Source organism: Tinamus guttatus, unplaced genomic scaffold (genome assembly GCF_059628265.1).
Source record: "Tinamus guttatus ecotype Peru unplaced genomic scaffold, ASM5962826v1 Tinamus_guttatus_pri_ptg000012l, whole genome shotgun sequence".
Lineage (NCBI taxonomy): Eukaryota > Metazoa > Chordata > Aves > Tinamiformes > Tinamidae > Tinamus > Tinamus guttatus.
The window spans coordinates 2917558-2943260 of NW_028288546.1; the positions used below are offsets into that span (position 1 = coordinate 2917558).

The 25703-nt window shown below is 37.2% G+C and overlaps 1 protein-coding gene across 1 annotated transcript in view; it reads right to left on the bottom strand.

Annotated features, from left to right (window-relative positions):
• CNGB3 (cyclic nucleotide gated channel subunit beta 3) overlaps positions 1–24873 on the bottom strand; it is a 59158-nt gene extending 34285 nt beyond the window's left edge. Inside the window, exons 1-3 of the mRNA XM_088523284.1 lie at positions 24754–24873; positions 23220–23286; positions 12223–12334 (exon numbers count right to left, since the gene is read on the bottom strand). Of these exons, the coding sequence (XP_088379410.1) occupies positions 12223–12334; positions 23220–23286; positions 24754–24873 (299 nt within the window). The remainder of the gene's footprint in view (positions 1–12222; positions 12335–23219; positions 23287–24753) is intronic.
• Positions 24874–25703: the final 830 nt, after the last annotated feature.

Sequence of the window (25703 nt, forward strand, 5' to 3'; positions counted from 1 at the left end):
GAGCTGCACTTTAATTTGTCTCAGAAAATGAAGCTTATTCAAACTGCACTCCATCTCTCATGGTAAGTGGGGCTTTACCGTGACATGTGAGACCAGCACCATGCACCCAACTTGCAGTGCATGCAGGACTCAGTGGGATTTGAGGTCCAGCTCTGCATTCCCTCTGCATTGGCTTGAGTGAATCCTGCTGTCCCAGATGCTATCCTTTTTTACTCTTCTCTCTGTGTTTGAAGCACACTATGTGCGCACTTTTTCCATGTGGCAAACTTCAGATTAGCTTGACCAAAATACGTTTTATAAATTCCTATAATAACACGCAGAGACAGCAGAACCTTCACAGTAGAGCCAGCAGGAAGGAGAGCTCATTTTCTAAGTCAGAGTCACTGCTGTGGTCATTCTCCTCCTTAAAAAGACTACATATAATATCAAATAATATTAATATTTAATATAATTAATATAATTAAATAATATTATTTTTTCATTACGCTGTATTGCAATATTTTCTAGTTCTGGTTTATTCCTACTCAGATTTTGCATCTGTGAGAGAGATTAGTTTGACTTTACGCTTTTAACACGATCTGTTAAAGAGAATATTATTCTGGATCCATAATTATATTATTTTCACCTCAAAGTTTTAATTAAAGAGTGTATTGATTTCAAATTGATCTCCTTTGGGCTTTATTCTGAGTGTGAAAGTTCTCAAGGGAGGATCAAACTTGTAGGTGTCAACCGATTCCTGGATTGTGTCTGCCTATATTATGTAGCTCTATAGATTGTGCCATACAGGGACAGATCTGTACCTTCAAAGCTAAATCTGCCTTCTTACCAATATGCTGTTTTGCTGGGCAGATGGATATTTTGACTTCAGTTGCCTAGGCTGAGTTGTTTCTAAAACGATGAATTATAGGTCCGGGTCTATGTTACCTACTACATCACAAAGGCTTATAGAGAATGCAAATGCTTATCATACCCTGCAGAAGTAATGACTTCACATGGTCCACGAATGAACAAGTCAGGAGCACAGCTAATGAGCTGTTTAGTAGTTTTGTTATTGCCTTAACCATACTGTGTTTAATAATAGCAATGTATGTAAAAATAATAATATATGTTTCTTATTTTGTAGATCCTATCTGTCCTGTGAATCAGACTACAGTGTCTTAATTCTTCCCAAGTCAAGAGAAAAGATTTAGACATCTATTGCATAGCAGAAGAAAGAGCTCTTGAAAGAACAGGCTACCGAAATATTGCATTGAGTATATTAATGTATGCAACATCTGTTAGGTGGCAGGACTTTGAAGTTTTCTGTTAAGAGTTAATATAAAAGAAGGATTAATAAGTGCGGAGTTATTGAAGAATAAATGGAGTTTGCTTGTGTTCAGTTTGCAGTCTAGAGTTTAATTCTTTCTCTCTTCTTGGCCTTGACACTAAATATCTAAATTTAACTCCATTTCTTATCTAGCAGGTCAACACTGAGAAAATATATTTCATAAATGTATGCTGCTATCCAAAAAAAATCCATACCCCTTTTTGTTGAACTCAGTCACAAGCCTTTTTTTGTAGCACTTAAAAAATGTCCTCCTGTGTACCTGGAAATAAAACTCTTCATCTTGCAGTAGAGATTTTCATGCTTTTATTGAGCACTGACATTATGATTTACGATCATATTTACAACTGGTGTTTTGAACACATAATTTGTAGTCTTTAATAAATTATGTAGAACATCTCATCCAAATAACCAGTTTTCAGAAGGACATGACAATGCATGGCTATAAAACTGATCATAAAACATGACTGTGTAGATGAGAAAGATTTCAGTGTGATTGAATAATGTAGTTCTAGGCATTAGTGAAAGGTCTTGATTCAAAGACACATCCCCAGCATGCTCTGATAAACCTTGTGTGGGTAGAGTTCGGAGATTTGAATCCTCTATCTGTCCCTCCATTCCAAGTCTAAAATAACACACCTGGGAAACCTCATGGTTCTATAAGGAAAAATAATGTTAGTCATCTAGGAGGTAAAGGAATGGAAGTATTCAAAAAGGCTGACTAATGTTTCTCATTATACTCTCTTTATAGCCAAAAGAAAGAGACAGGTTTCTCTGAGGAGAAGTTCAGAATGACTGAGCTAAGCTCTTGTTCTGAATTGCCTGCAAAATGAGCCTATCCTTCTCCCTTAGCGCCCCAGGAAGCCTGTGAAGATTTAAAAGTGTGTTTTAATATTTTCATTAATGACCTTGGTACCAAATGTAGTAGAGTGCTAATGACACTTGATAGGATATTGAATTAGGATGATTACAAAGCACAGAGTAGATCTGATTTCTATACAGGAAGAATGGAATTATTTGAACTGGATAACAGAAATGAGAGCAAACTTAATGGGTACATAATGCAGTCATGCATTTATGAACAAACTGTAAAAAATTCTTCTGAGAATGGGGGGATCATAAATTGCAGAAGATTGAGAAGTATCCAAGGGCTTTAATCAACATCAGGATGTCCATGAGCCATACCTTAAACTGGCATATATGTAACCCTAGAATGCCTTTGAGATGTGTACCCAGTAAAGTGCAGGAAACATTAATATGAGGATAAAAGTCATCGGCGCGGCTTGTTTAAACCAGCTGTACTCAAAAGGTGAATTCACACAGGAAGCAGTATAGAGAAGTGCTATAGGAATGACCAGAGCTCTTGAGAATTTGACTTCTGAAAGGTCACCAGACAACTAGCAAAGCAAACAAAGAGGCACTAGGATTGTTGACTGTAAATTCAAAATGTTGGAGGATGAGGGAAAAAAGATGAAGAATCTCTCTTCCCTTGAGATGAAGAATAGAATTTTTAGGAGAACAAATGTAAACAGAAGAATTGTGAATTAAAACGAGTTAATGATCAGAAGAAAATTTCTAAGACTTCATAGACTGAGATTTTAGGCAGCCTTCTAATATGAGGATCAGTTGAAACAAATGTGACAAATTTTAAGATGGTATTTGCTGAGTTCATGAAAACTGCTGTAGACAACAATTCCTGAGAACGTACAGAATGGATCTTTTTACCAAATAAGCTTGAAATGTGTAGAGGGAGAAAGTGAATGTGTGATTTTACCTATACAGGTGGCACCACACGTGTTACTACCAAAATCTGAACCGCCCAAGTGCTACCAATGTGAACTGAGGTACTGACAGTGTTATTTTACAGTCTTGAAAGAAACTGTTGACAGTTTAGATTGCTTAAAACTTCAGAAAGCTCTAAATTCAATTTAAATTTTCAGTAACACTCCTAAAAAATGCATATTTTTTATCTTTCTATGCCTCATCATCTCTTCTTTTCTAGGAGGAAAGTGGAACAAATAAATCTTTCAGTGATCCAGTGAAAACATATCTTCCCCTACTTGCTGCCCTGTTTCGGAATGATGCCAGTAAGTTAATTTTCCTTTGTAATAAGAGAGGATAAAATATATTTTTATTTTCAATCTGTTTTAGGATTGCATTATGTTTCACTATGCAACTTGAACTTAAAGGGCTGTTTGTTAGTTTTTCTTAGCTATTTGATTAATATAAATATAATGATAACGTGACCACTACTTGGATTAGTAACTTTGGTTACATGTACAAGCAAAGAAAGGCCATAATCAATAAACTTCATATTGACACTGCGTAAACAGAACTAGCCATTTTAATTGATGACTTCCCCTCAATGTTTGTACACTGATTTTGGCCTTAAGCAAATATTCTTGAAGTCAAATGTAGAGATATATCATTTATCAGCTCTCTTGTTCTGCATTCATACAGTAAAATGGATACAGAAGCAAGAACTTTTAAGGACGTCTTTGCTATTCAGAGTTATTTGGTGGCAACGATCTCAGAATCAACTGATTTACATAGCACAGTCTGTTGACTAATCACCAGGGCTGCATGTGGTTTCTCTTGCTCAGTTCAAAGGTTTTTCACAGCAGCTTCTTTGACAATCCTCTTACTCAACTGGTCACAACAGACTGTGGCTCCTTTAATCTCCTTTATAGTACTCCAAGGAGAATTCAGTCTCAGTGTTGAATACACAGAACTCTGGCTAAGATTAAAATGTGAATAAAATTTATTTTAATTACTATTTTGCAGCATTAACTACTGAAAATAAAACAGGATTAATGTAGCAAGTATGAACTTTTAAAATCACCTTTCTTCAATGTAACTAGTGATATAAACAAGTTCAGTTGCACTGAATATTTACTGTGGTTTTTAAAAAAGACAGCACCAGATAGGAAACTAATTGCTCTAGAACAAGGATAACATTGTAGGAAAGAAACCTCTTACAAGATGGTCTCACTTATTTATGTGTCTGATGCTGTTGTACCACTGGGGCTCTCTTACTTGGAAGTTATTAAATCTCCTCTATGTGGAGCATCTGCCTCTTATCAGGGTTTTTTTTATAGTTAGTTTTTAATGCATATATATGATAACTATTATGTTCAAACACTTTCAGATTCATAACCATTTACTGAAGCATACAATATTTGATGACTAAGGAAAAGATTGCGTTCATCAGAGTATCACCCAGTACTGTATAAAGCCGAACAACATTGAGAACAAATTCTTCTTTAAACTTGGCATTCTACATATTTATTAGTGAGCATTAATTAATATGATAGCTATTTCATAATCTTCTTAAATAATTTATCCCCATGCTTCACTATCTTCAGTCTTAGAATTTTCACCCATATCTAAGATAATTCTGTTTTGATGAAATTTGCCACATGCACTGTGAATAAGGGGAAAAATGTACAACAACAACTCTTTTATTTTTTTTTAAAGTTATTTTCTCTCTGTACTTTTCAACAGTGATTTTAGAAAATCAGTTATTTGCTTGTGTACAATGGAAACTTCTTGAAAAAAGAAAAATTTTGGCTGTTCCGAATGAGAAAGCTTTGGAAAGGGTCATCCATGTATGTAAGAACCCCAGTTCATTTCCTAGTTCTCTTTACCAAGCCTGACTCACTGCTGTGAAAGCCAGTTTTAAAGAGTTGGCAGTTCCCTGGCTCCAGCAGTTTCTCTTTCAGAGGATGGGAATAATGTTTATCATAGTCCCTGGGAGGAGGTAAGTACTCAGGGACCAAGGTGTGAGGTGAGTAAATTTTTTTTAGCCCAAACGAACCTCGGTAAGCTTTAATCCCACCTGCAAGGATGAAACAAAGACATGGTGGCACAGACTCAGCTTTGTAAACAGTGAAAGACTTTTACAATATACTGAAGTTTATGCCATCTCTGACTGTAACCTGCACCATTAAACTAAAATTAGCTAGGGGCAACCAATTTTTTTAGTGGTCTTATTTTCTCTAGTGGTAATTTGTAGTATGTGCCTGTGTAAAAGCATTAGTTTCATGTAGCTTTCATAGTGTCATGAAGAAACATACTCAGAGAGAGCAAGAAACCAGTCCTCCGTGATGACTTTTAATAGCCTCTGCTCTAAGAACATCCTTTTACTATCTCCAATCCCCAACCACATTAATTTCTAAATTCTGCAACAAATTAAGTAGTTTTCCTGCAGACAACAGACTTTTATCATCATAAATTTTCAGGACAATTTGTTGTGGTCACTAAGAAAGCCTGCCAGGCTCCTCCGATTTCTTATCTGTTCTTTCTTCGTAGCGCTGCCTGTCACTGTTTGCTGTTTCTGATTTCCTTCTTGCAAGTCCTCACATCAACATACCCCAACACATCCTTTGTAGCATGCTGCTGTCATGCTATACAACATGGGATGCTTTTGTCTTAAATGGCTAACATTTGGAAAAGGAATATGTAACTGGATACAGGATATAGCAATAAAAATGTTGGAAAAGTTTAATTATAGGCATGAATACTAACACAGTTTATAAAGTAATAATCAGTTTTCCTTTGCTAAATGATACTAAATGGTAATACTAAACCATTTTTTTTCTTAAATTATAAGTCTGTTAGCTTTATCAAGGGAGACACTGATATGTTTACAACTGTTTAGTGCACTTATACAACACACAATAATTTATCTGTCAGTGATAGTTCCTTTGACTGTTTCTCAGGCATTGATTCAACAAATGGTAGCAGAGAGAATATTTTTAATAGCTTATTTTTTTTTCCTTTACAAAACGATATATATTTTTATTTTGAAAATGTTAGATCAGGAAAGGATTTATAAAAAATGCTCATAATTAAAGAAGTAAATCAGCAACAAAGCATGAGAAACGATACCCTTGTTTTCTTAACAGATTCTAAGATTATTTTTCTCATTTTTACACTCAGAAAGAGATAAATAACTGAAGCTTAATTTAAAATACTGAAAGGAAAAGAAAAAGAAAAAATAAATAGTATTCCAATCTTCACTATGACATTCCTGTCATTTTACTTGCTTCCTTTAATCCTCGGGGACAAACTTTGATATTTGCTACCTTTTTAACTTCAGGCAATCTACCTGATTGTCCTAAAAAGTGAGTTGCATTAAACAACATGTGTAACTGCATCCTGCAATACAGATGGAATTTATATTTCTAGGAAAATGTATCTCAGCTATGATTCCAGAAAGTTTCACCCATTTTTGGTACACCAGGCAGTACATCACAACCTTTCTATTTAATTTACAGGTTCTTAATTTATCCAATAAATAAATTCAAATTCATGCAATAAAAGTGACAAGCTCTGAAAGACCTGCAGAGGTAGGATATAAGTGCTAAGAAAAATATTTTGATTTTTTTATATGCTAATGTCTTTCTGGCAAGAATAGTAAAATATACAGGATATCTTCCATCTGTTTGCAATTTTAACTACTGCAATGATTAACTGGAAACATCTAGAGAAAGATACTAGAGTCTTTATAAAATATTTTTGTGTCTATACTTCAACTGTGATCTTTCAGAAGTGCTCAGCATTGGCCTTGTTTTACTTTCAAGTCAATTGGAATTAGTACCACGAGTATCATCTTTCTGAGTCCCTCATGTTCCTGCTTTAAATAAGGAAGTCTTTGCAGTGGGTTGACATTGGGTCTGTTTCTTCAGCGTGCTGACATTTCATTCCTGAGATAGGATACAGTTGCTCTAAGATGCATCAGCTGCGTTACTGGATGTGTTGCAACTAGTGAATGGCAAGCACTAATAAACATGGTAATTTTCTTGGTTGAGGCAATTGAGCTAAATGAAGTTCATTACTCACTAAGAACAGGCTACCAGCAGGAGTTCTTTTATTAACCTGTCTATGCACCGCAGAGCAAATTGCCTCTTAATCTCTGTTTGTTTTGTTATCTTTTTTTGCTATTAGCCAAATTGGAGAAGAAGAAAATATCCTTTATGGCTCTGAGAGAGACAGGTATAACCTACTCGACAATAGGATGTGGCTATGAGAAGGGCAAAAAACAAGACAGAATTTGGTCTACATGAATCACATTCCCTCATATGGCAGTTTGCAACACTGGAGCTCCCTTTATTATTTCTTTTTTTTGAAATGTTGAAAGTTGGAGAATCAGAAGCAGGTGTTTACTGTGTGGGAATGCTAAATGCATTTCATTGAATTGTTATATTTTATTAAAATGCATTAAAATGCATTTTATTTTATTTAAACATGTTTTATTCCTAACACCTAGATTCTGCAGGTGGCATGTGAGATATAAATTTTGTTCCTCCTAACAGTATTCCCCAGACTATGTAAGATACTGCCAAGAAACCTAAAAGCATCTGAAGTGCTGGTTACACAGCATGTTTTTTTTTCATTATATGCTCTTAGATATGTGGCCTGTGAATACAGATTGTCATTTTACACAGCATTTCACAGTTCATGATCCCTGGGCTTTGGAATACTGCCCTAATATTAATATTAATAGTCAACGGTAATCACCTAGGTAATCTGGGGAGATGAAACACTTGCACCTTTAGCCTGGCTTAAAGGATTTGAAAGACACAGAGGAGAAAGCAGGTCAGAGAAGCCCTTTTTACTCCTCCATTTTCGTTTTGTGCACCATTTTTCACCCCCTGCACTTTCTCAGACTTGCTGCAGCTTGTTCATCTTCTCAGGAGTCCAGATATTTGCTACTATTTCCTGGCCAAGGGGATTGGCCTCCCCTTTGCTCTTTGCAGTAACCACAAGCTAGATGCTGTGTTGGTTCCCAGCCCGCGGTGCAGTGTCACACAAGGACCTAACATTCACCTGTCCTATATGATCATCTCCTTTATGATCATCTGCATCATATCTTTTCTTTTAAATTGTTGGAGTTCAAATTCCAAAGAGTTCCCCCCACCATGGTTTTCTTTTGTGTACAAACGGCAATATTCCTCTCCTTGCAGAGACTTGCATCAAAGTCAGAAAAGCCTATGGATATCTATAACATTCCTTGAACTTTGGAGCTGCTGGGGTATGGACTTCTGAAGTTGTCTTATTGTAGAAAAATAATATTGATAATCCTTTTTTCAAAGATTTTTTTTTGTTGTTTTCTTATGGTTTAAGACCAGAAGAAACTATCAGATGGCCTAGTCTACGCTATTTATCACAGTCTATTGCTCTCAGGGTCTCAGTCCTGCTGACTTGGGGCAAGGCAGCTAGCTGCTTGCCAGCCTTCCTGTGCGCTCATGGGGTACTTGTGCTCAGCATTAGCCCACTTGAGAAGTGATTTGTTCCCAGTTGGATGGCAGCTGATCTAGCTGGCCATGTGGCTGCACACGCACAGGACAGGGAGCGCAAAGACGTGGGCAGAGTAAAAACAAAAAAGATGCCGCAGGTTTTAGTCATCAGGGTGATCTCAGATTGCCAGAAACTGTTCATCAATTGCGTACATGACTGTGGCTTTTATAAATTGGATTTAAGTCTTGGTCAAATGCACTGCAGGAATATGTCCTCCTCTGGGTTAAAATCTTAACAAAAAAATGCATCCTTAAAATAAACAATAAGAAAATCAGCAGAGGTTGTATAAGTAAGGTTATGATAGCGAGGTTATGAAAGGAAGGGTCCTGAGAGTGCCCCCTGTCCTGGAGCTTTGGCTGCGGGGCTCAGGGCCAGCCCAGGGCTGTCCCTCTGCCTTGGTGTCCGAGCGGGAGGCTCCTGGGCCGCTGCAGGGAGGCCTCAGCACAGGCCTCGCCTCCTGGTCCCTGCTGTTCCCTGGCAATACTTGGCATTTGCAGAAGAGCTGCAGAAAATACTGTGTGTAATTTTTATCCTGCATTTTAAAAGTTTATTGGATTGTGTATGTGTTTATATGTTTTTATAAGCCCTCCGCAAAAGTAATCTTGATATAGTATAGAGGTTGCAATTAATGTTTTATGCTAGTTCCACGTTAATAAGACTCCTCTGAGTGCAAATTACATTCTGAATGTTCCTCTATTTCCTTACTTCTTGCTGTGAAGAGACTGCGTACACTTAGCCCTCCCTTCCAAACAGAGCTTATTATTGCTCAGCAGATAGCTATTCATGGAAATAACCTATTACTCTGTTATATTAGCATTAAAGATGGAGGAGAGAAACAATTTATTAATCGACTAGGAAGACCGGTGTGGAATCCTGTCTAAGCCATTAGGAAACAGACATTAAAAGTTTCAGTCATTCTGTCATAATTCAGTGCCTTGGCACATCAACCATTCAAGCGTGTCTCCTCTTTCAGACATAGAGTTGAGATGGATGTAGGCAAAACAGAGTTATGCCTCTCTGCTCTTTATTAATGTCCATCACAATGCATTTTTATATTTGAAAAATGAGAAAGTGCTGAGAGGGAAAGCCAAGACATTTTTTTTTTCATGTGGATAAACAGTTTCAGTGGGAATTCTCAGTCAAAGCTAAGTCACATAGCAAAAGAATAAACCCGTTTGTTCTTTCAGAGGAGATTCACAACACTATTTTCTTGTTAATAGATAGCAGAGGTGGTGTTTAACCATGAGTAAAAAGCCAGCCTAGTGCCAATGAATTGAAGGGTGTATACGGTTAGTGCACAGTCTCATGAACTGTCATACATATACGTGATCCAACAGATTTCAGTAAGTTAATTATATTAGTGTAAGACTGCAGTATTGCATAGTTGCAGGCATGGGCCTAAGTCTTCAACATTTAAAGTCCTATATGGGAGTTCATTATCACCCCTTGATATTATGTATGGAGAGATATTATGAATGGACATGATCTAGACAAAAGCTGTGCAATTTCAAACAAGTCAAATGTGTTGGAACAAAAGCTGCACCCTTAATTGTATGTAATGACAAAGACTGAAGTCATTATTGCCTGCCTTCTTTTCTGTTCCTTTATTTTGTTCTGTTCCTTTCCTATATTTGATCCTGTGCAGATGAATTAAATAAATATATGTTACAGAGGATAAATTCAAATCCTTTCTATTAATACAACTTCCATCAGCACTGAGCTGTTTTGTATAGATATGATTTGTGAACAGATACCTATGCATATATATATATGTGCTCATATATTACGGATTGACCCCTGCATTATCTCTTATTATGGATATTATTAATAACCTATGGGTATTTTTCCAATGTGCATATTGATGATTTCCTATTACGAAGAAATTCCATCAATCTGACTCTTGGAGAATGATTAAAATAGTTTATATAAGTCAAAACATAGTGTCAGGGCCGTCACAGGCATTAATGGCCCTGAGCAGCCTTACCTGGGACTCCACCCAGGTCTGTGGGCTCTTTTTAAGATCCAGTGTGGGTCTTCAGTCCTTGCCCTAGTAATGTTGTAGCCGTGGCTGTCTGCAGTCTCATAAACTGTGGGCAGACTGCTTTGTCTCCTGCATGGTCCTAGGACCTGTACTTAGTCCTCTGAATAGTCTACGGACCTGTGTGTTGTAATTTGTCTCTAGTCCTGTCCTTGGCCCTATCCCTGGATGGTCTTAGGAGCCATTGCTACAGCCTTGCTCAATCCTATCTCTTTCCTTTTGCTCTTGACTGGACTCCCTGGATAGAAGCTGGGCTTGGTTCATCACTTTGCCTTGTGATATACTGTGGGTGCTGTTATAAGGACCTAACTGAGCTTGCCATGTTGAGAGTCTGTGGGACTATACCTTGTTGGTAAGGGTGTTGCTTGTGTTAGGGTCACCCTTAGTTCCCAACTCTCCTTCACTTCAAAGCATCTGGACATTGCTGCTCGCTGACACAAAGCTAGTCAAAATATGATATTCAAACAGGAGTTAAGAACATTGCACCAACCATTTCAGTCTCTATTTTGGTGAAAGAAGGGAAATGAGAAAATGGAGATAACTGTGGTCTTCCACCACCTAGTAGGTGGTTTATATAGGACATGTACCCAAACTGTTCTTGGAGGTAAAGAAAGAGAAGCAAGTTAGAGCAAGCGAAACAATGATTAGATGTAACATAATAATTTTGTTATGCAGGGGTCAAACATCGGACCAGATTGTCCAGAGATTTTGTCTAGCTCTGTCCTTGGAGGTAGGTATTCATTACTGGGCTAGACAAGGCTCTGAGCAACCTGATCTAACTTAGAAATTGAAACTAAAATCAAAGTTGGCCCTCATTAGCAGCAGGTTGGACTGGGTACTTTCTGATTTCCTACCTGAAATGTTCTATGAAGCTATGGTTCTGTAATGAGAATAGATTACTCCAAGATTTTTGTTTTCTGGACTTCACATTTATTTTTATTTTAGCAAAATGAATTTGTTGAAATTAAATGTCAGCAGGTTGAACAGATTAACTCTTCCTCTCAGCTTGGTGTCATCTGCAAACTTGCTGAGGGTGCACTCAATCCCCTCATTCAGATCACCTTTATAGTCTCATTTGTTTGTTTCTTCTTGAGGAGAGACTTGAGCAGTTCTCTAGTTGCAGATGCTAATAGATATTTAAAGGTATAACTGAACAAAAAGTACATGCAGGGTAAAAATCTCTCATATTACGATGATATAGCAAATATTTCAGCTCTTCAGGGTAGTATCCAATGACTTTCACAGTATAATGGCACTAACTTATCAATAACAATGTTAGAATTAGCATATATGGGTATTTCACTGCAGACAGAGCAAGTCCCTTTCCTCATTTCTGCAATTTAGAATGAGAAACAGAAAAATCTATCAAAAGCACTTACTAAATGGAAACTTCTTATGTGTGGCTGCCTTAGATTTAAAATTATATACATAATCTGTTCTCTTTAATTTCTTACAGTGTGCTGAATGCAGTGGAAGGACTTTTAAAGAACACGCAAAATTGAAAACTGTTCTTATATGTCAGGAAAAAAACTCATGGTTTGTAATTGAATTTACTCACTTGGCATCTTCTTTCTCACCACTGAGTTGACCCTGTTCCTTTTCAGTTGTTTTATCTGGTTCAGCTGACTTTTCAGGTACTGAAGGCTCAGGTGGTGTTTTTGGAACAGTATCTGCAGAGGAAAAGGTTGCAATTTTTGAATACCAATTATTAAAGAATTATGATAGCGCTTTTGGAACAATCACAGCTTGACTGCCATTTTTTTCTTCAATGGACTGTATGTTGCAGATTCTGGGACCTGAGTTTGAGTAATTTCCTGCAGAAATGTATTTCAGTGCCAATCGTACAGGATATGCTTATGCAGAATTTATCTTTTAGAAGATGTAAATTCTTTGTGGTTTTAAATGTAGATATGTCTCTAACCAGGACAATAATGGTCAATACGGTGCTTGTTGCTTTTAAACAAAGACTCATGCAATATTATGAAATTAGTCGAAATAGTGTGTCTGAGTGTTTATTTTTAATAGATAGAGGACAAATAGATAAATCTCTCCATAAATAAATCATAAAATTCAGGAGGAAAAATAAACTATGGCTTTTTTTAATGTTAGTGACATTATTTTTACTCCAGTGTTTGGACTGCATTATCTATAGAGCATGACAGATCTATTTGTTGCTTAGTAAATTATGATTGAAATACATCGTTAAGAATGTAAATACATACAACTTTTTTAACGAAAAGTGAAAAAAATCCTTCTTGCTAATCTTTAAAAAAAATAATTGTAACAAATATGAAGGAATAGACTAGCCAGCTTCACTTTTCTGTATGCATATGGTATATTCCCTTATAATTTAAGTGCCCTTATATGATTAATTCTTCTAATTAGTCTTATTTCTTTATTTTAAATTTTCATGGTTAAAAATAATTGGAGAGCTGTCATCAATCTGACACTTTGCATAAAGGAGGAACAACTCCATCCTTCATGAATACTTTAAGTAATATGATTATAGAGAAAAAGGCTTGGCAGCAGAACATCATAGCAAATAAATCTGGAGCCTGTTATGTCTACTTCATTTTAAATTCAAGAGAGTTGAAAAAAGTCAAGCCTTGAGTATTTCATGCAAATAGCATAAGAATAATTTTTTGATAGCTAATCTCCACATTTAGAGAGTTGTTACTCATTTCAGAGGGGTTCAAGCTATTATGCCAGCAACTGTTAAGATGCTCAGTCAAAAGGTGATTGCTTGAAATAGTATTTAAAAAAAAGAAAAAGCACTAGAAAAGTGAAGGACAGTGGATCAATTTGTTTGCAGCAACTCGATAAGCCAAACTACCCTCCCAGTGCCATTAGTTTCGGATTTGGGATAGTTTTTTCTTCCAGGCATTACTTAGGAGCATACACAACTGTTTCTAATCTGACTTGCCCAGATTTTGACCAGATGGACGGTTGATTAGAAGACCAGTGGGGTATTGCTAGAGATATTATTTTTTCTCAGTTTTTAGGTTAAGAAGCGAGAATGCGCTGCGTGTGTCCTGTTGCTCTTACAAGAATGCATTTATTAAACAAGATCAAAGACAAGACCTACAGGGAGGTCCTTTGAGGGTGACTCTCTTTACCTAGAGGGTAGGAAGAAACCAGAAAGATTTAATCCAGAGTCAAAGAAAGAACTGAAGAGAAGGCAAAGAAATCCATGTTCCCTAGCCAACTGGATTTTGGATTAGTAAGTTTATAGGTTAATTTTCAAACTATCTCTGGGAGAAATGTAGCACTATCGAATTATGAAGAGACAGTCTGTAGGGCTTCTACTACTTATCAGCTATAAGCTGGGAAGATTTTTGTGAGGGATTCCATTTAAAACTCTGACATTCAACTGGAAATCCTCCAAATCAGGATTTATGGCTTAAGTTGATAACAGTATCTTGCCTGCTTCATGGAAATGCAGGTTATTACTTCCTTTCTGTAGCCCCTGATGTTGTGGTAATATCTTGAGGAAAAAGTCTGCAGGAAATCTAGCTCTGGGGAGTGCTTCATTTTTTCTTGAAGGGTCCTCCAATCCAGGGGACTTTCAAGGTACAGATTAACACACATTCAGGGAAGAATTGGGGTCAACAGATAACTGTTGCTGTTCTTTTCTCAATGGAGGTCCAAGCAGAGGCAAAAGGGTTTGTTTCCACTAGATTACAGGCATTCAGGGTTTCAAAATGCTTCTCTGGGAGTCGAGGTCACAAAGGCCTTTTTAGAAGGGAGGAATTTTAAAATGTATTCAAGCTCCTATCACAGTGAATAGATCCTTATAGTGGAACAAAATTTATTTTTTCCTAAAATTTTCACAGATGTCTTCTGCAGGAAAATCTAGAGAGAGCTGCAGTTACAAAATATTAAGGGATTTTGGAACTATTTATGTCTGACTAATTTTTAAGTCTTGACATGGGTGATTTATTCAGAAAAGAGTCTGATAAATTCTGCTTAACCCATTAAAATTTTATTCAGCCCTTGCCCCAGGTAATTTTTATGAATGATACTACGGACTCTGCGCTTGCCACACTGTGGTTTTGTGCTCAACATTACAAGATGATGTAGAAAAGAAGATGCAAGAGCCCAAAAACTTCAACCTTCATTGTTTTTCTACTCTCTTCTGAATTAATGGATTACAGTTTCCCCCTTTTCCTTCCCCTCCCAAAAAACTATATGCTAAAGTCTTACAGGAATCTATTCTCAACATTTCTATAATTATCCTATTTTGGTAATTTTATCAATCATAGTAATTGACCATAACTGCATCTACTACCAAGTGATACACCTTGATAGAAACAGTCAGTAGAGTGAAATGGCTTGAAGGTCTGGCATCAACCCTATTTGGGAGGTGCTATTTTTCAAACCAGGGCTACAGTGGTCCTTTGGACTGAATGTCCATCAACAGCTTGCCCATACTAGTTGCACTTGTAGAGTGCTGCTTCCGGTTTGGCTCTACCCTAAAGAAATTCAGTTATGCACTCCTAGAGTGCTCCGTGTGAAAAAAAATAAAATGCAGTGGGGTACAATCAGGAGATTCCTTTCAGAAATGTATTCTTCATGTAAAATAATATGGTAGACACAGTACTTAGAGTAAATGGCTCTAGCATTACATAGGCTGTTTCCAGAATAATAAAATGGATATGGGAAAGGAAGACCAGAAGGTCACAAAAAAATATGGTGTTTGCCTCCAATAGCAGAAAAATAATGTCTTCTCATGCACTTAGTAATGGAGTCATTGATGCTCAAGTTCAGTCCGAGATCTCAAGACACACAGGCCATTGGCTGAGGACTCTACTCACACTGATGGGAAAAACTATAAATAAGTGAATATTTCCAGCTTCCATAGGTTTTAGAGTTCATGAATATTCCAGGACAAGCACAAGGAGTTTGCCATAAAATTAGGATGTTTAGGCCTGGCATCGCTGCCAGCTGTGTGTCAAATTGCAGTTGTTTCTTTCTGTGTGAAACTGTGACATTTAAAAAGCCCTAGGTTCTTTTTTTATGTTTAAAGAATTTAGCTCATACCTCTCTGACTTAGGGGAAAAAGAGCCAAGGTGTGTCTTTAAGGGATGCTGTGGTAGTCATTTTAGAAAATTTACCTAATTGATTTCTATAAGCAATAACAATCATCCCGCAGATTGTGTGGCCTACAGGACAGCAAAGAAAAATTATGTTGGCATTACTGTGTTACATAAATTTGGTTATGGTAAAGAAATCACCAAGAGTGAGAAAAAGGAGGCAGAATTATGGCAAGGTGCAAACATTTAAAGTGATGTTCAAAAGATAAAGGGAAAGCAGGGGATTTGAGTTTTTCTCCAAGGATGTCTGTTCCTGCTCTACTGGAATAGAGCTAGGGACAGCTAACGTTGACTCTGCGTTAGGAGTGGGAGTTACAGAATGAAGTCCACATCATATTCTAGGCCATTTGGACATTCTATTAGAATACTCTAATTTAAAATTGAATTTGGAAATGTGATGCTGGTTGTCTTTAAGATGGAGCAGAAAGTGGTAATTGTGAAAATATATATATGGGCAAAATACTGCTCAAAGAAATACTGAAGAAACGTAGCTTGTTAAATCAATACATTCCCTAAGATCTCAGTGTTTCAATGACCTATCTGGGATAACAAGGAGAAGGAGCAAGAGGCTGCTTATGAGACCTTTTCTTTTCTTTTTTTTTTTTTTTTTACTATTTCAAATTTTTCTTGTTTTCCACATCTTTCTTCTTCCAAAATATGCTTAGAACAAGAAAAAAATCCTATAGAAAGGATATTGGCTAGATTTAGTGTCTTACTAACAATACTGCTATCTTAATCAGGTATTATTACACCTTCACTGCTTACTCTTGTGATAGGGATTTTGTTCCTCCAGTAAAATGACACTGGAACAGTGTTGCCAGATTAAGTTACAGTAGCTAAAATATCTTTGCCCTTTTAAGGAATCTACCCAGCTGAGTTTTGTGTTGTTCACCTTCTTGTTCACATTTTCAGAAAACAATTTTTATCTTCATCTTTCATTGCATTGTTTTGAATAAAGAGTCTTGACAATCATCTACTCCATTTCCACTTCTTATCTTCTACCTCTGTCTCTGCTTCTCTCTTTCACACACAGAGTCACTCAATCATTCTTGCAGAATATTCTGTAGCAGAATATTTCACATTTGTGCTTCGGAAAGGTAAGATTTCCCCAGGGTTCTCAGCCAACTCCACTGCATCGTGTTGGCAAGCCTGACCAGTATCTGCTCCATGCTTCCTCTCACTTTCTAGTATACATGGAGGCAAAACTTGTCAAATACCTTCTTCTACCATTAACTTTTTAGTGACTTTTAAAAAACATGTTAGTATTCTAAAAGAAACTGGTGTTAAAGAAATCCTACATTATCTCACAATGATAGTATCTTACTAACTACAGTTAATTACCATGCTATATAAGTAATAGAGTTATAAACCTTAACAATCCGTTCGGATGTTTATTGCCAACATTAATGCTGGCAATTCTTACTTAAGGAACATTTAATGTTATTCTTTCATATTCCCACAGCGCAGAAAAAAAGTCCCCAAAGTTTAATTGGATGGAAGTATCTTGATCAGCTTCTCAGTGGTTAAGAGAAACACAGAAGATAATTAGTTATGGGAGAGAAAAAGCCATTATACTTTGTGTAAAAGAAAAGAAAAAGCAAGATACTTTGGGCAATCCTCTGTCTTTGTTTTGTTGAATCTATAGATTCAACGGTGGCATGGAAACCTTATGTAACAATATTTGTTTACAGAGGGTAGTGGTATTTTAGTTTACAGACAATAATGCTGGCAATTTTAACAAAGTATAGAAATACTTGAGGACTGACACGATCATGTGAAATGGGGAACACACTGCAAGAAGAAATGGGTAGAGCCCAATAGCAGGAGGCAGAGAAGCTGATGATAATCTGCTTTTTAGCTAACTCAGTGACATATATACCATTGAAATAATTCTGAGCACGTACAATGTGTGATTTTTTTTCATTTCCATTTTTTGAAAACCATTATTCTGGTTGAATGTCTAAATAGGCTCTTAAATATTATCACCTGCTAAATAATGTGAAGAACACGTTCGCTTAAATAGCAGGAGTAAAGAATGACCTTGTAGATAATGCAGTAGGGTAGAAATTGAGAGATCTGGGTAACAAACTTTCTGAGTTACTTCTGTCATATTAGTTAATCATTTGCCTGATTGTCCTTGCCCAACAGGGGTGTTCTGGGGCTATATCCATAAATATTTGAGAGATGCACACATAATATGGCTAGAGAGTCATAAAAATGTCAGAGAAAAATAAATACACAAGAAACCTATGAACGAAGTAGAGAATAAGATTTATTTCTGACATTACAAACTACACACCTTCATGACTTTTCAAGTAAAACTTTCTGAATGGATGCTGTGTGCAGGGAAGGATGACTTGAAAATCAATGTGGCTGAAATGAAGCAATCAGTAAACAAGTCTATCTTAAATCTTAACTAAACCTTCATCTTTAGTTGGGAGCAGTAGTGTTATAAAATAAAGTATTTTTTCCACACAAAGACAGACAGACAATGGATTTGTTTTCCTAGCATTAGCCTTGTCACTCATGTGAAAAGTGAAGTTCTGAAAGAAATTAAAAGGCTTCACATCAGCAGGATTGGAAGCAAGCTGATTAAACGTATTCAAGTTCTTGATCATCTTAAAAAAATACATTTTCTGGGAATAATAGTTCCATATTGACTGAATGTCGGTGAAGAGTACAGAGGATGAGAAGATAGGATTACTATATAAAAGGCTCTTTGCATTGACAGGTTTTGTCCATTGAGCTGCAGCACATTATACTAAAATGCTATACGTGATTAGTATCTTGGGATACAAACGACATACTTAACCCTGGATTTTGAGATGCTAGGGGACAAATTTGGCAAAATAGTTTACAGGTCAGGTTCATAGCAGACCAAACGCAGTTTTCAGTTGTGAAAGTCCATATTTAATTCCAAGATACCTACTCTTACAAGTCTTTGGATTATACTCCAGGCAGAGTTAACTGGTACCTAGTTAGCAAAAAGTAGCTGGGGCTTGACAGTCACAGGATTTTGTTCCTCTCACAAAATAACAGAATCACAGAATCACAGAATGGTTGCGATTGGGAGGGACCTCGAGGGATCATCTAGTCCAACCCCCCAGCTGCAGCAGGGACACCTAAAGCACAAATCACCTTTATTTCTAAATGCAAGGGGAGAAAGTGATTACCTTTTATATAGCAGTCCATGATCAAAACTTTCATAGAGAAAGAAGAAATCTTGGCTCTGGACCTTCTTGGGCATAGGCTCAGACAACTTTTACAAGTACTGTCTCACTCTTAGCTTCAACAATGTTGTAATATAAACAGATGCTGAAATCAAAGCCCTCTCCTCCTGCTCCTATAAAGTTAATGCTTAACTGATAGGTTAGAGCCAGTCTCCATGTTGTGTTCCATCTTCTTAGTCTTCACATTTGTCACATTCTCTTCTGCATGGATACCCAGCTATTCGGAAGATCAGAGAACTTCCTCCCTTCTTTCTCTAGTTCACACTTAATATGGGTTAGGATACTCTCCTGAAACATGAAAGGTTTGAACTCTCTTAGTATGAGACAGTGATGTTTAACAACTAGGCTATATATGAAAGGCAGAAAGTATCACCAGCTTCTGCTCTTTTGTTTGTTTAGCTAAAATTTTTGTGGAAAAGTGAATGTTACTTTAGTATCTAAGCAGAACTGTAGATGATAATTAGTTTTTGGAGAAAAAGTCAGGAACAAAGTTCCTCACAGAAGCTAATTCAGACATGGTATTTCAAATTCCTTTCTTTAGACTGAAACTGTGATCACCACTTAGGATACTACAGATTTTCTGAGTCTGGCAGATGCAACAAATTCTGCTGTACACTGTAGCATGATGCTTACATTTCATTTGTGAAAGGTACCAATCCTTTACATAACCTCTGAATATTTTCCAAGGCATCTAGATGGTCAGAGATTGAGGTACTACTGAAAATTCACATGGTAATCTCTAAATGAGAGACTCCGTCTTCACCATGATCTAGAGGTACATTTGTAGCATAGATGGAAATACATCTGACAGTTTTAGTCTAGCTTTCTTGATCGGATAATACAAACAAGAAGGCTATGTCAGTGGGAGTTTTAGTAAATGTATCTGTGCATCTGGATAAATTCTGTTGAGATGGTTGTTGTAGAAGTCAGAAGACAAACCACAGAAGATTGGGAATAATTACTCCAGGTTCTAGTTAGGAGGAAGAGAGAAGGAGATGGAAAGAGGACAGTTTTCAGAAAAGTAGTATGTATGTGTGGAACTGAGAAAGGTTTAGAGAATGGGGAATGAGGAATGAGTTGGAAAGAATCATGAAGGAAGAGAACAGGAATAGAAAAGAACTATAAAACAGGGAATGATAATACAGACACCAGCTAGCCAGGGGGAGGCTTGATATGACTCACAAAATAGTGTAACCATCAGCAGACCTACCAAACAACTGTGTGTAAAACAAGTGAAGCATTTGTATAGCCATTTATGGGAGGTAATACATATGCAAAGAAACTGTAGCAATAGAGCTCAATAACACAGAGAACCTGTGATTAAGTGAATCAGACTGTTAAATCTATAAACAAATGCAAAGAATAAGTTAAAAAAAAATCTGTTATGGAACAAACCCACAAAACACAAGGAATTAATTACGGAGTAAGATAGTTATGAAGAGAATTAATCACAAAGTAAGCAAGTGAAAGAGAGAGAGAGGGCAAGTGAGGAGGTGGAGATGAAGCAATGAGTAGCCAACAAAGAAGCCAAAAGTACCAGGTGTTGCTGACTGATGCAAATGGCCAGGTTTCAACCAAACAGGTTCCAATTTTGCTTCCTGCTGAGCTCTCATCTGTGCTGGGAACATGATGATGCCTCATGATGTGCTTGCAGGAAGGGAGAAGGTGATGGCTAGTCTCGGCCATGTGAGGAGGAGGAGGGGTAGGAGTAAGTCCTGCTGATGCTCTTGGTTTCTACTTCAGGACTGTAGAGCTGTAACAACAGACTATGACTAGAGGTTTTTCTGGTGAATTTTATTCTGAGAGACTCTGCTTAGAAATCTGAAAAAGCTTTTCTCTGTCTAGCTATCTTTAACTCCTCCTCCATTTAAGTGGCCTTCCCTAGCCAGTTTTGGATGGGCCCTGGCTGTGTTGTTTATAGCTGTCTCTGAATTTGAGTGTTCACTCCAAAATGCTGCCTGGTCTTCTGTCATTTGTTTCATTATAGATATGATTTGTTCTCTTCTTCCAGCTGATGCCCACATGTTTTTAGGCTGTGATAGAGAGCTCACTAAATTACACAGCATGAACTGCTTGAGACCAGTCTTGCTTTTCTGGCAGCAGATAATGGAGTCTCTTATTCAGTTTGGATAGTGAGGATTTATGTATGGGCTGTATGTGGGATTCATAGATTTACCCTAAAGTGTGGTTCCTGGGTATGTTCTGGGGATTGTTTCACTAACTATCTGGCTCACTAATACACACAAGGAAAAGGAGAAACTGTCCTGTGTTGGAAATGCTGTTTGAAAATGAGGGTCCAAACACCCTCTAGTAAACTTTGAATTGAAAAACAAATATGGAGTTTACTGAGGCAGTATGTTGTCCGTCAAAATTTGATGAGGTGGTTGCTTTCTATGCCACTGATTCTTTTTTTTTATATTTCATAAGCAAAATTTTGTAGTTTAGTACTCCAAAATATAGACTCATCAGTTATATTAATCTCTAAAAATTAGATTGGATTTTGGATGTCAACAGGAGAATTTTCTACAAACAGACTTCATTATATTATATGGGATAGTATCGGTGATTTAATGTTGTTAAAAAGCCACAGAACAGATCAGATGTTTTTTTCAGTGGGTGGCTTATTGCTACAGTTAACTCATGTCAGATTTTGTTTTCCATTGATTTAGTGCTACAGTCATTTATAACAGCATAATTACATTAAATTGACTTTGTTTAAAGTTGGATGTATCAAGAAAGAAATAGTGATACTGGTTAATATTAGATGAAGTGCCAGCAGGGATAATGCAAGTTTCCTTGCGATCTTTTTCTAGTGTTCCTCTCACCTTAAGTCATCTTTATCATAGAATATTGAAGGTTTCTCAGCCTATGCTTTGCTGTTGCAGTGAAGAGAGCTTCAGAAGGAATAACAAAGTGAGGGGAGAGAAGGAGCAAATGGCTGCCAAAAACCCTGGATGCAGTGATGTTGCCAGTATGGGAAGATGGAAAGAAAGCAGCTGGTACCTCTGAGACTCCAAGGGAGGACAGAGAGGACATGGCCCATCCTTAGCATCCTGTTTTGGTAGCGGTTGCAGCAGTCATTTGGGCTTTTTCAAGACCCTGGCATAAAGTCTTGAGAGGCTATACAAAAATAAAAGGAGACAGGACGCTGGGGGCAACATGACAAATAGTCATGGTCATGTTGCTACTCTGTTCAGCAACCAGCTTCTTAGTCAAATAAGCAGCTTATGTTATTGCTGTGAGCTCTATGTTCCTGTGTTCCAGTCCTTGCTATCTTCTGCACGGTCATGATAAATCATTTTCAATAGCAATTTTGTTTGGAGGAAGATCATAGAATCATAGAATGCTTAAGGTTGGAAGGGACCTCTAGAGACCATCTAGTCCAACCCCCCTGCACACGCAGGGTCACCTAGAGCACGTGGCACAGGACTGCGTCCAAGCGGGTTTTGAAGATCTCCAGAGAAGGAGACTCCACAACCTCTCTGGGCAGCCTGTTCCAGTGCTCTGTCACCCTCACTGTTAAAATTTTTTTCCTTAAGTTCCTGTGGAACTTTTGGTGCTTCAGTTTGTGACCATTACCTCTAGTTCTGTCGGTGGCCACCACTGAAAAGAGACCAGCACCATCCTCCTCGCTGCCTCCCTTGAGGTGCTTATAGACACTGCTCAGGTCCCCTCTCAGCCTTCTCCAGGCTGAACAGGCCCAGCTCCCTCAGCCTCTCCTCATAGGGCAGATGTTCCAGGCCCCTGATCATCCTTGTAGCCCTGCGCTGGACTCTCTCCAGCAGCTCCACATCCCTCTTGTACTGGATCTGAATGACTTTTCTCACAGTCAAGAAAAAATACATAAAAATATATGCAGTTTTCTCTCTTAGGCTAGTAAACACCTTTATTTTATAGTAAGTTTTCCAAGATGATATCAAGCTTAAAGTAAAAGGAATAGCTTTTTGTTAGCCTAGCTGTTAAAAGTGGGCAAGTTTATGAAGGGAGTGTATGCTTGAAAGCTTATATTCTTTTATTGTTGTTGGACAGTGCTAGTATTACTGTAACAAATTATTGCTTGGGGTCAATAGGATTTCAGAGTTCTTAATTTCTTCCAGAAATAAAAAAAAATAAAATCAGCCTCTGGCAGAACATAGCATTCAGAAGAGGAATGATGTTACTTACAGCCTTAAACCCATACATATATTTTGTCCAGGCAATCTCTGAGCTCTAATACGTGGATTATTACTGACCTTGTTTTGGTCCCGGTCCTCCATTCTTATTGGCCTCTGCTTTCTGTGGATCATCTTTCTTTTCAATCTTTAGGAAATAAAAGGAAATATTAGAAAACACAGACTCAAACTGTTGGGAATACAAATGATTAATATTTGAATAGGGACTTAGAAACCCAAGTTCACATATACTCTGCATTGTTTCTGTGTATTCTGTGAGTTCTTAGACAAGAATTTCCATCCAGGTTCACACACAAGCTTAGATGCAGAGGTTAGAGTGATCTCTTCAGACCTACTGCACGATCTTGCTTAGCCTTCAGTTACACTGCTGTACACCCCAGAGTCTCCTTCACATTGCCAAGGCTGGTGTGTCCAAAGCTGCTGATCATCAGCCCAGTCTGTGTCCTTCCATTCACCTTCTGCCTAAAATTTCTACAGGGCCAATAGACCAGCTATCGATTAAATGATGTAATTCAATCCTCACAAAATACAGACGATGTCAACTTTTGCTGCAAAAGTCTCACTGCCTCCCTCACACATTGGTGTAGACCAAGTCCTCATTCACAGCATGTGCTTTTCTCCACCTTGGCTTGGACAGGGGTCTAAAGAGGAGAAGGAACTGAGAAGGTGGGGAAATCTTATGTGTACACAGTGCTATGTGACAGCACGCTGCTTAGTCAAGCCCGTGGGCATTTATTAAAGCTGAATTTGTCTGGTGTTTATCATGATGATTAATAAAGGGAGATATTAGATATGGTAGGCATATGGAAATCAATTTATTTCAAGAGACTTCAGTGCTTCTTGGTTTTTTTTCTCCCTCTTCAGACTTGTCTTGCTCTTTTTTCGAATCATTGAGATTAATTTAGGGTTTGTCTCTCTCTGCAAGCATTATTTTCTTGTCTGCTTCTATTCAGAGAATCTGATATTGAATTTCTAATATATATTTAAACAAAAAAAAAACCTCATCGAATCTTGGTCCATACTGAAGGAATCTGGATGATCTTTTGCTTTGAAGGTTATTTTCTCCATTTCAGACTTTCTCCCATTAGCATAAGACGATTCCTTCTTTCTTTTTTAGGTGAGAATATATATCTCTATGGACAGAATGCTTTAATTTTTGACCCATTTTCCACCTGCTCCAGCCTCCTCCTTCCTCCCAACCCTCAACTGCATCTTTACATGGTGGATGCTAATGGGGTGTGATCTGTTTATTGCTCTGAATGTATGGAAACCTTCTAGTCAGATGTTATCCACGACCCTAGGAAAACCTAGATATATTCCACTCTCTCCTCCCCATCATTCTGGTTTGTTTGCCAAGTGAAGTACGATGCTACACAGAATTTAGCCATTCAGATTCAGGAATTATTTTTCTTATTTAAGAAAATGTTTTATTGAAAAAAATACCAGAAAACTGACATGCAGAACTTGAGACAAGAATGAACACTATTCATCATGGCCCAGCTGCTATTTGAACTGCTATTTGTTTTACTTTGAGCGGTCTTGCAAGATGAAGATGTAATAACTGTACAGCTTAGTAAATGCTTGTTTTTCTCACCAGTACTAATTTATGTTTTTTAGGACCTTTGAAGCCTGGAATCTGGAATTTGCCCTGTAGCTCATTATCTTCTTCATCCCAATAAAACACAGCCAGTTCTACTCTTAGGAATCCTGACATGACACCCATTAAAATAACTAGGACTATTCCATCCTGCAATAGAAACTTTCCCTAAAGTAGTATAACTGAAAACTTAGTCCACACATGTCTACACACGCTTTCTCATAAGACTGCTTTATCAACTTTCATGTGAATGGCTAATATCTTACATAGATTCTGAAAAAATGTGGTTTTGCTTTCTTAATTATTTGGTTAAACCTAGACTGTAGCAAATTTGGATTGTGAAGTTTTGATTATATCACACTCTAAAAAGAAAAGTGCCGGGGAGAGGGAACCACTGAACATTTTGTGTGACATTTTAGCAAAACATAATTTTTTAAAGCTGACAAGTAAAGGAATATCTTTTTTTCTGCCTCATTTTAAAATATTGCATTAATTAATATTGAAAGAATGAGTTAATTTTTATAGTAAAGAAGCATTAAAAAATAAACTACAGGATAATATAACCATCTTTTATTTTTTAAAATGGAATGAATTAGTAAAAACAACCCAAATAAAATGTTTTAAAACCTACCGGATTACTTTTCTGTTTCAACAGTTAAAGGGAAAGAAACTGATACAGATCTCTATGTGATTCCTGTATTTAAAAATAATATACTGTCATTTTCTGTCAGCATGGAACCAGATGGAGAGGAATAAATACATCAGCACATCAGAAATAGCCACATTAGTATTTCCAATACCTCAGTTCAAATACTGATCAGGACTCATGTAAGCTTATACTATAGAAGGTTAGTTCCCTTTGGAAAGCAACTCACAAATGGAGCAAATATATATATATTCTTCATTTAAAAAGTCTGGTAGGTGGGAAGAAATAAAGGCATTTATTT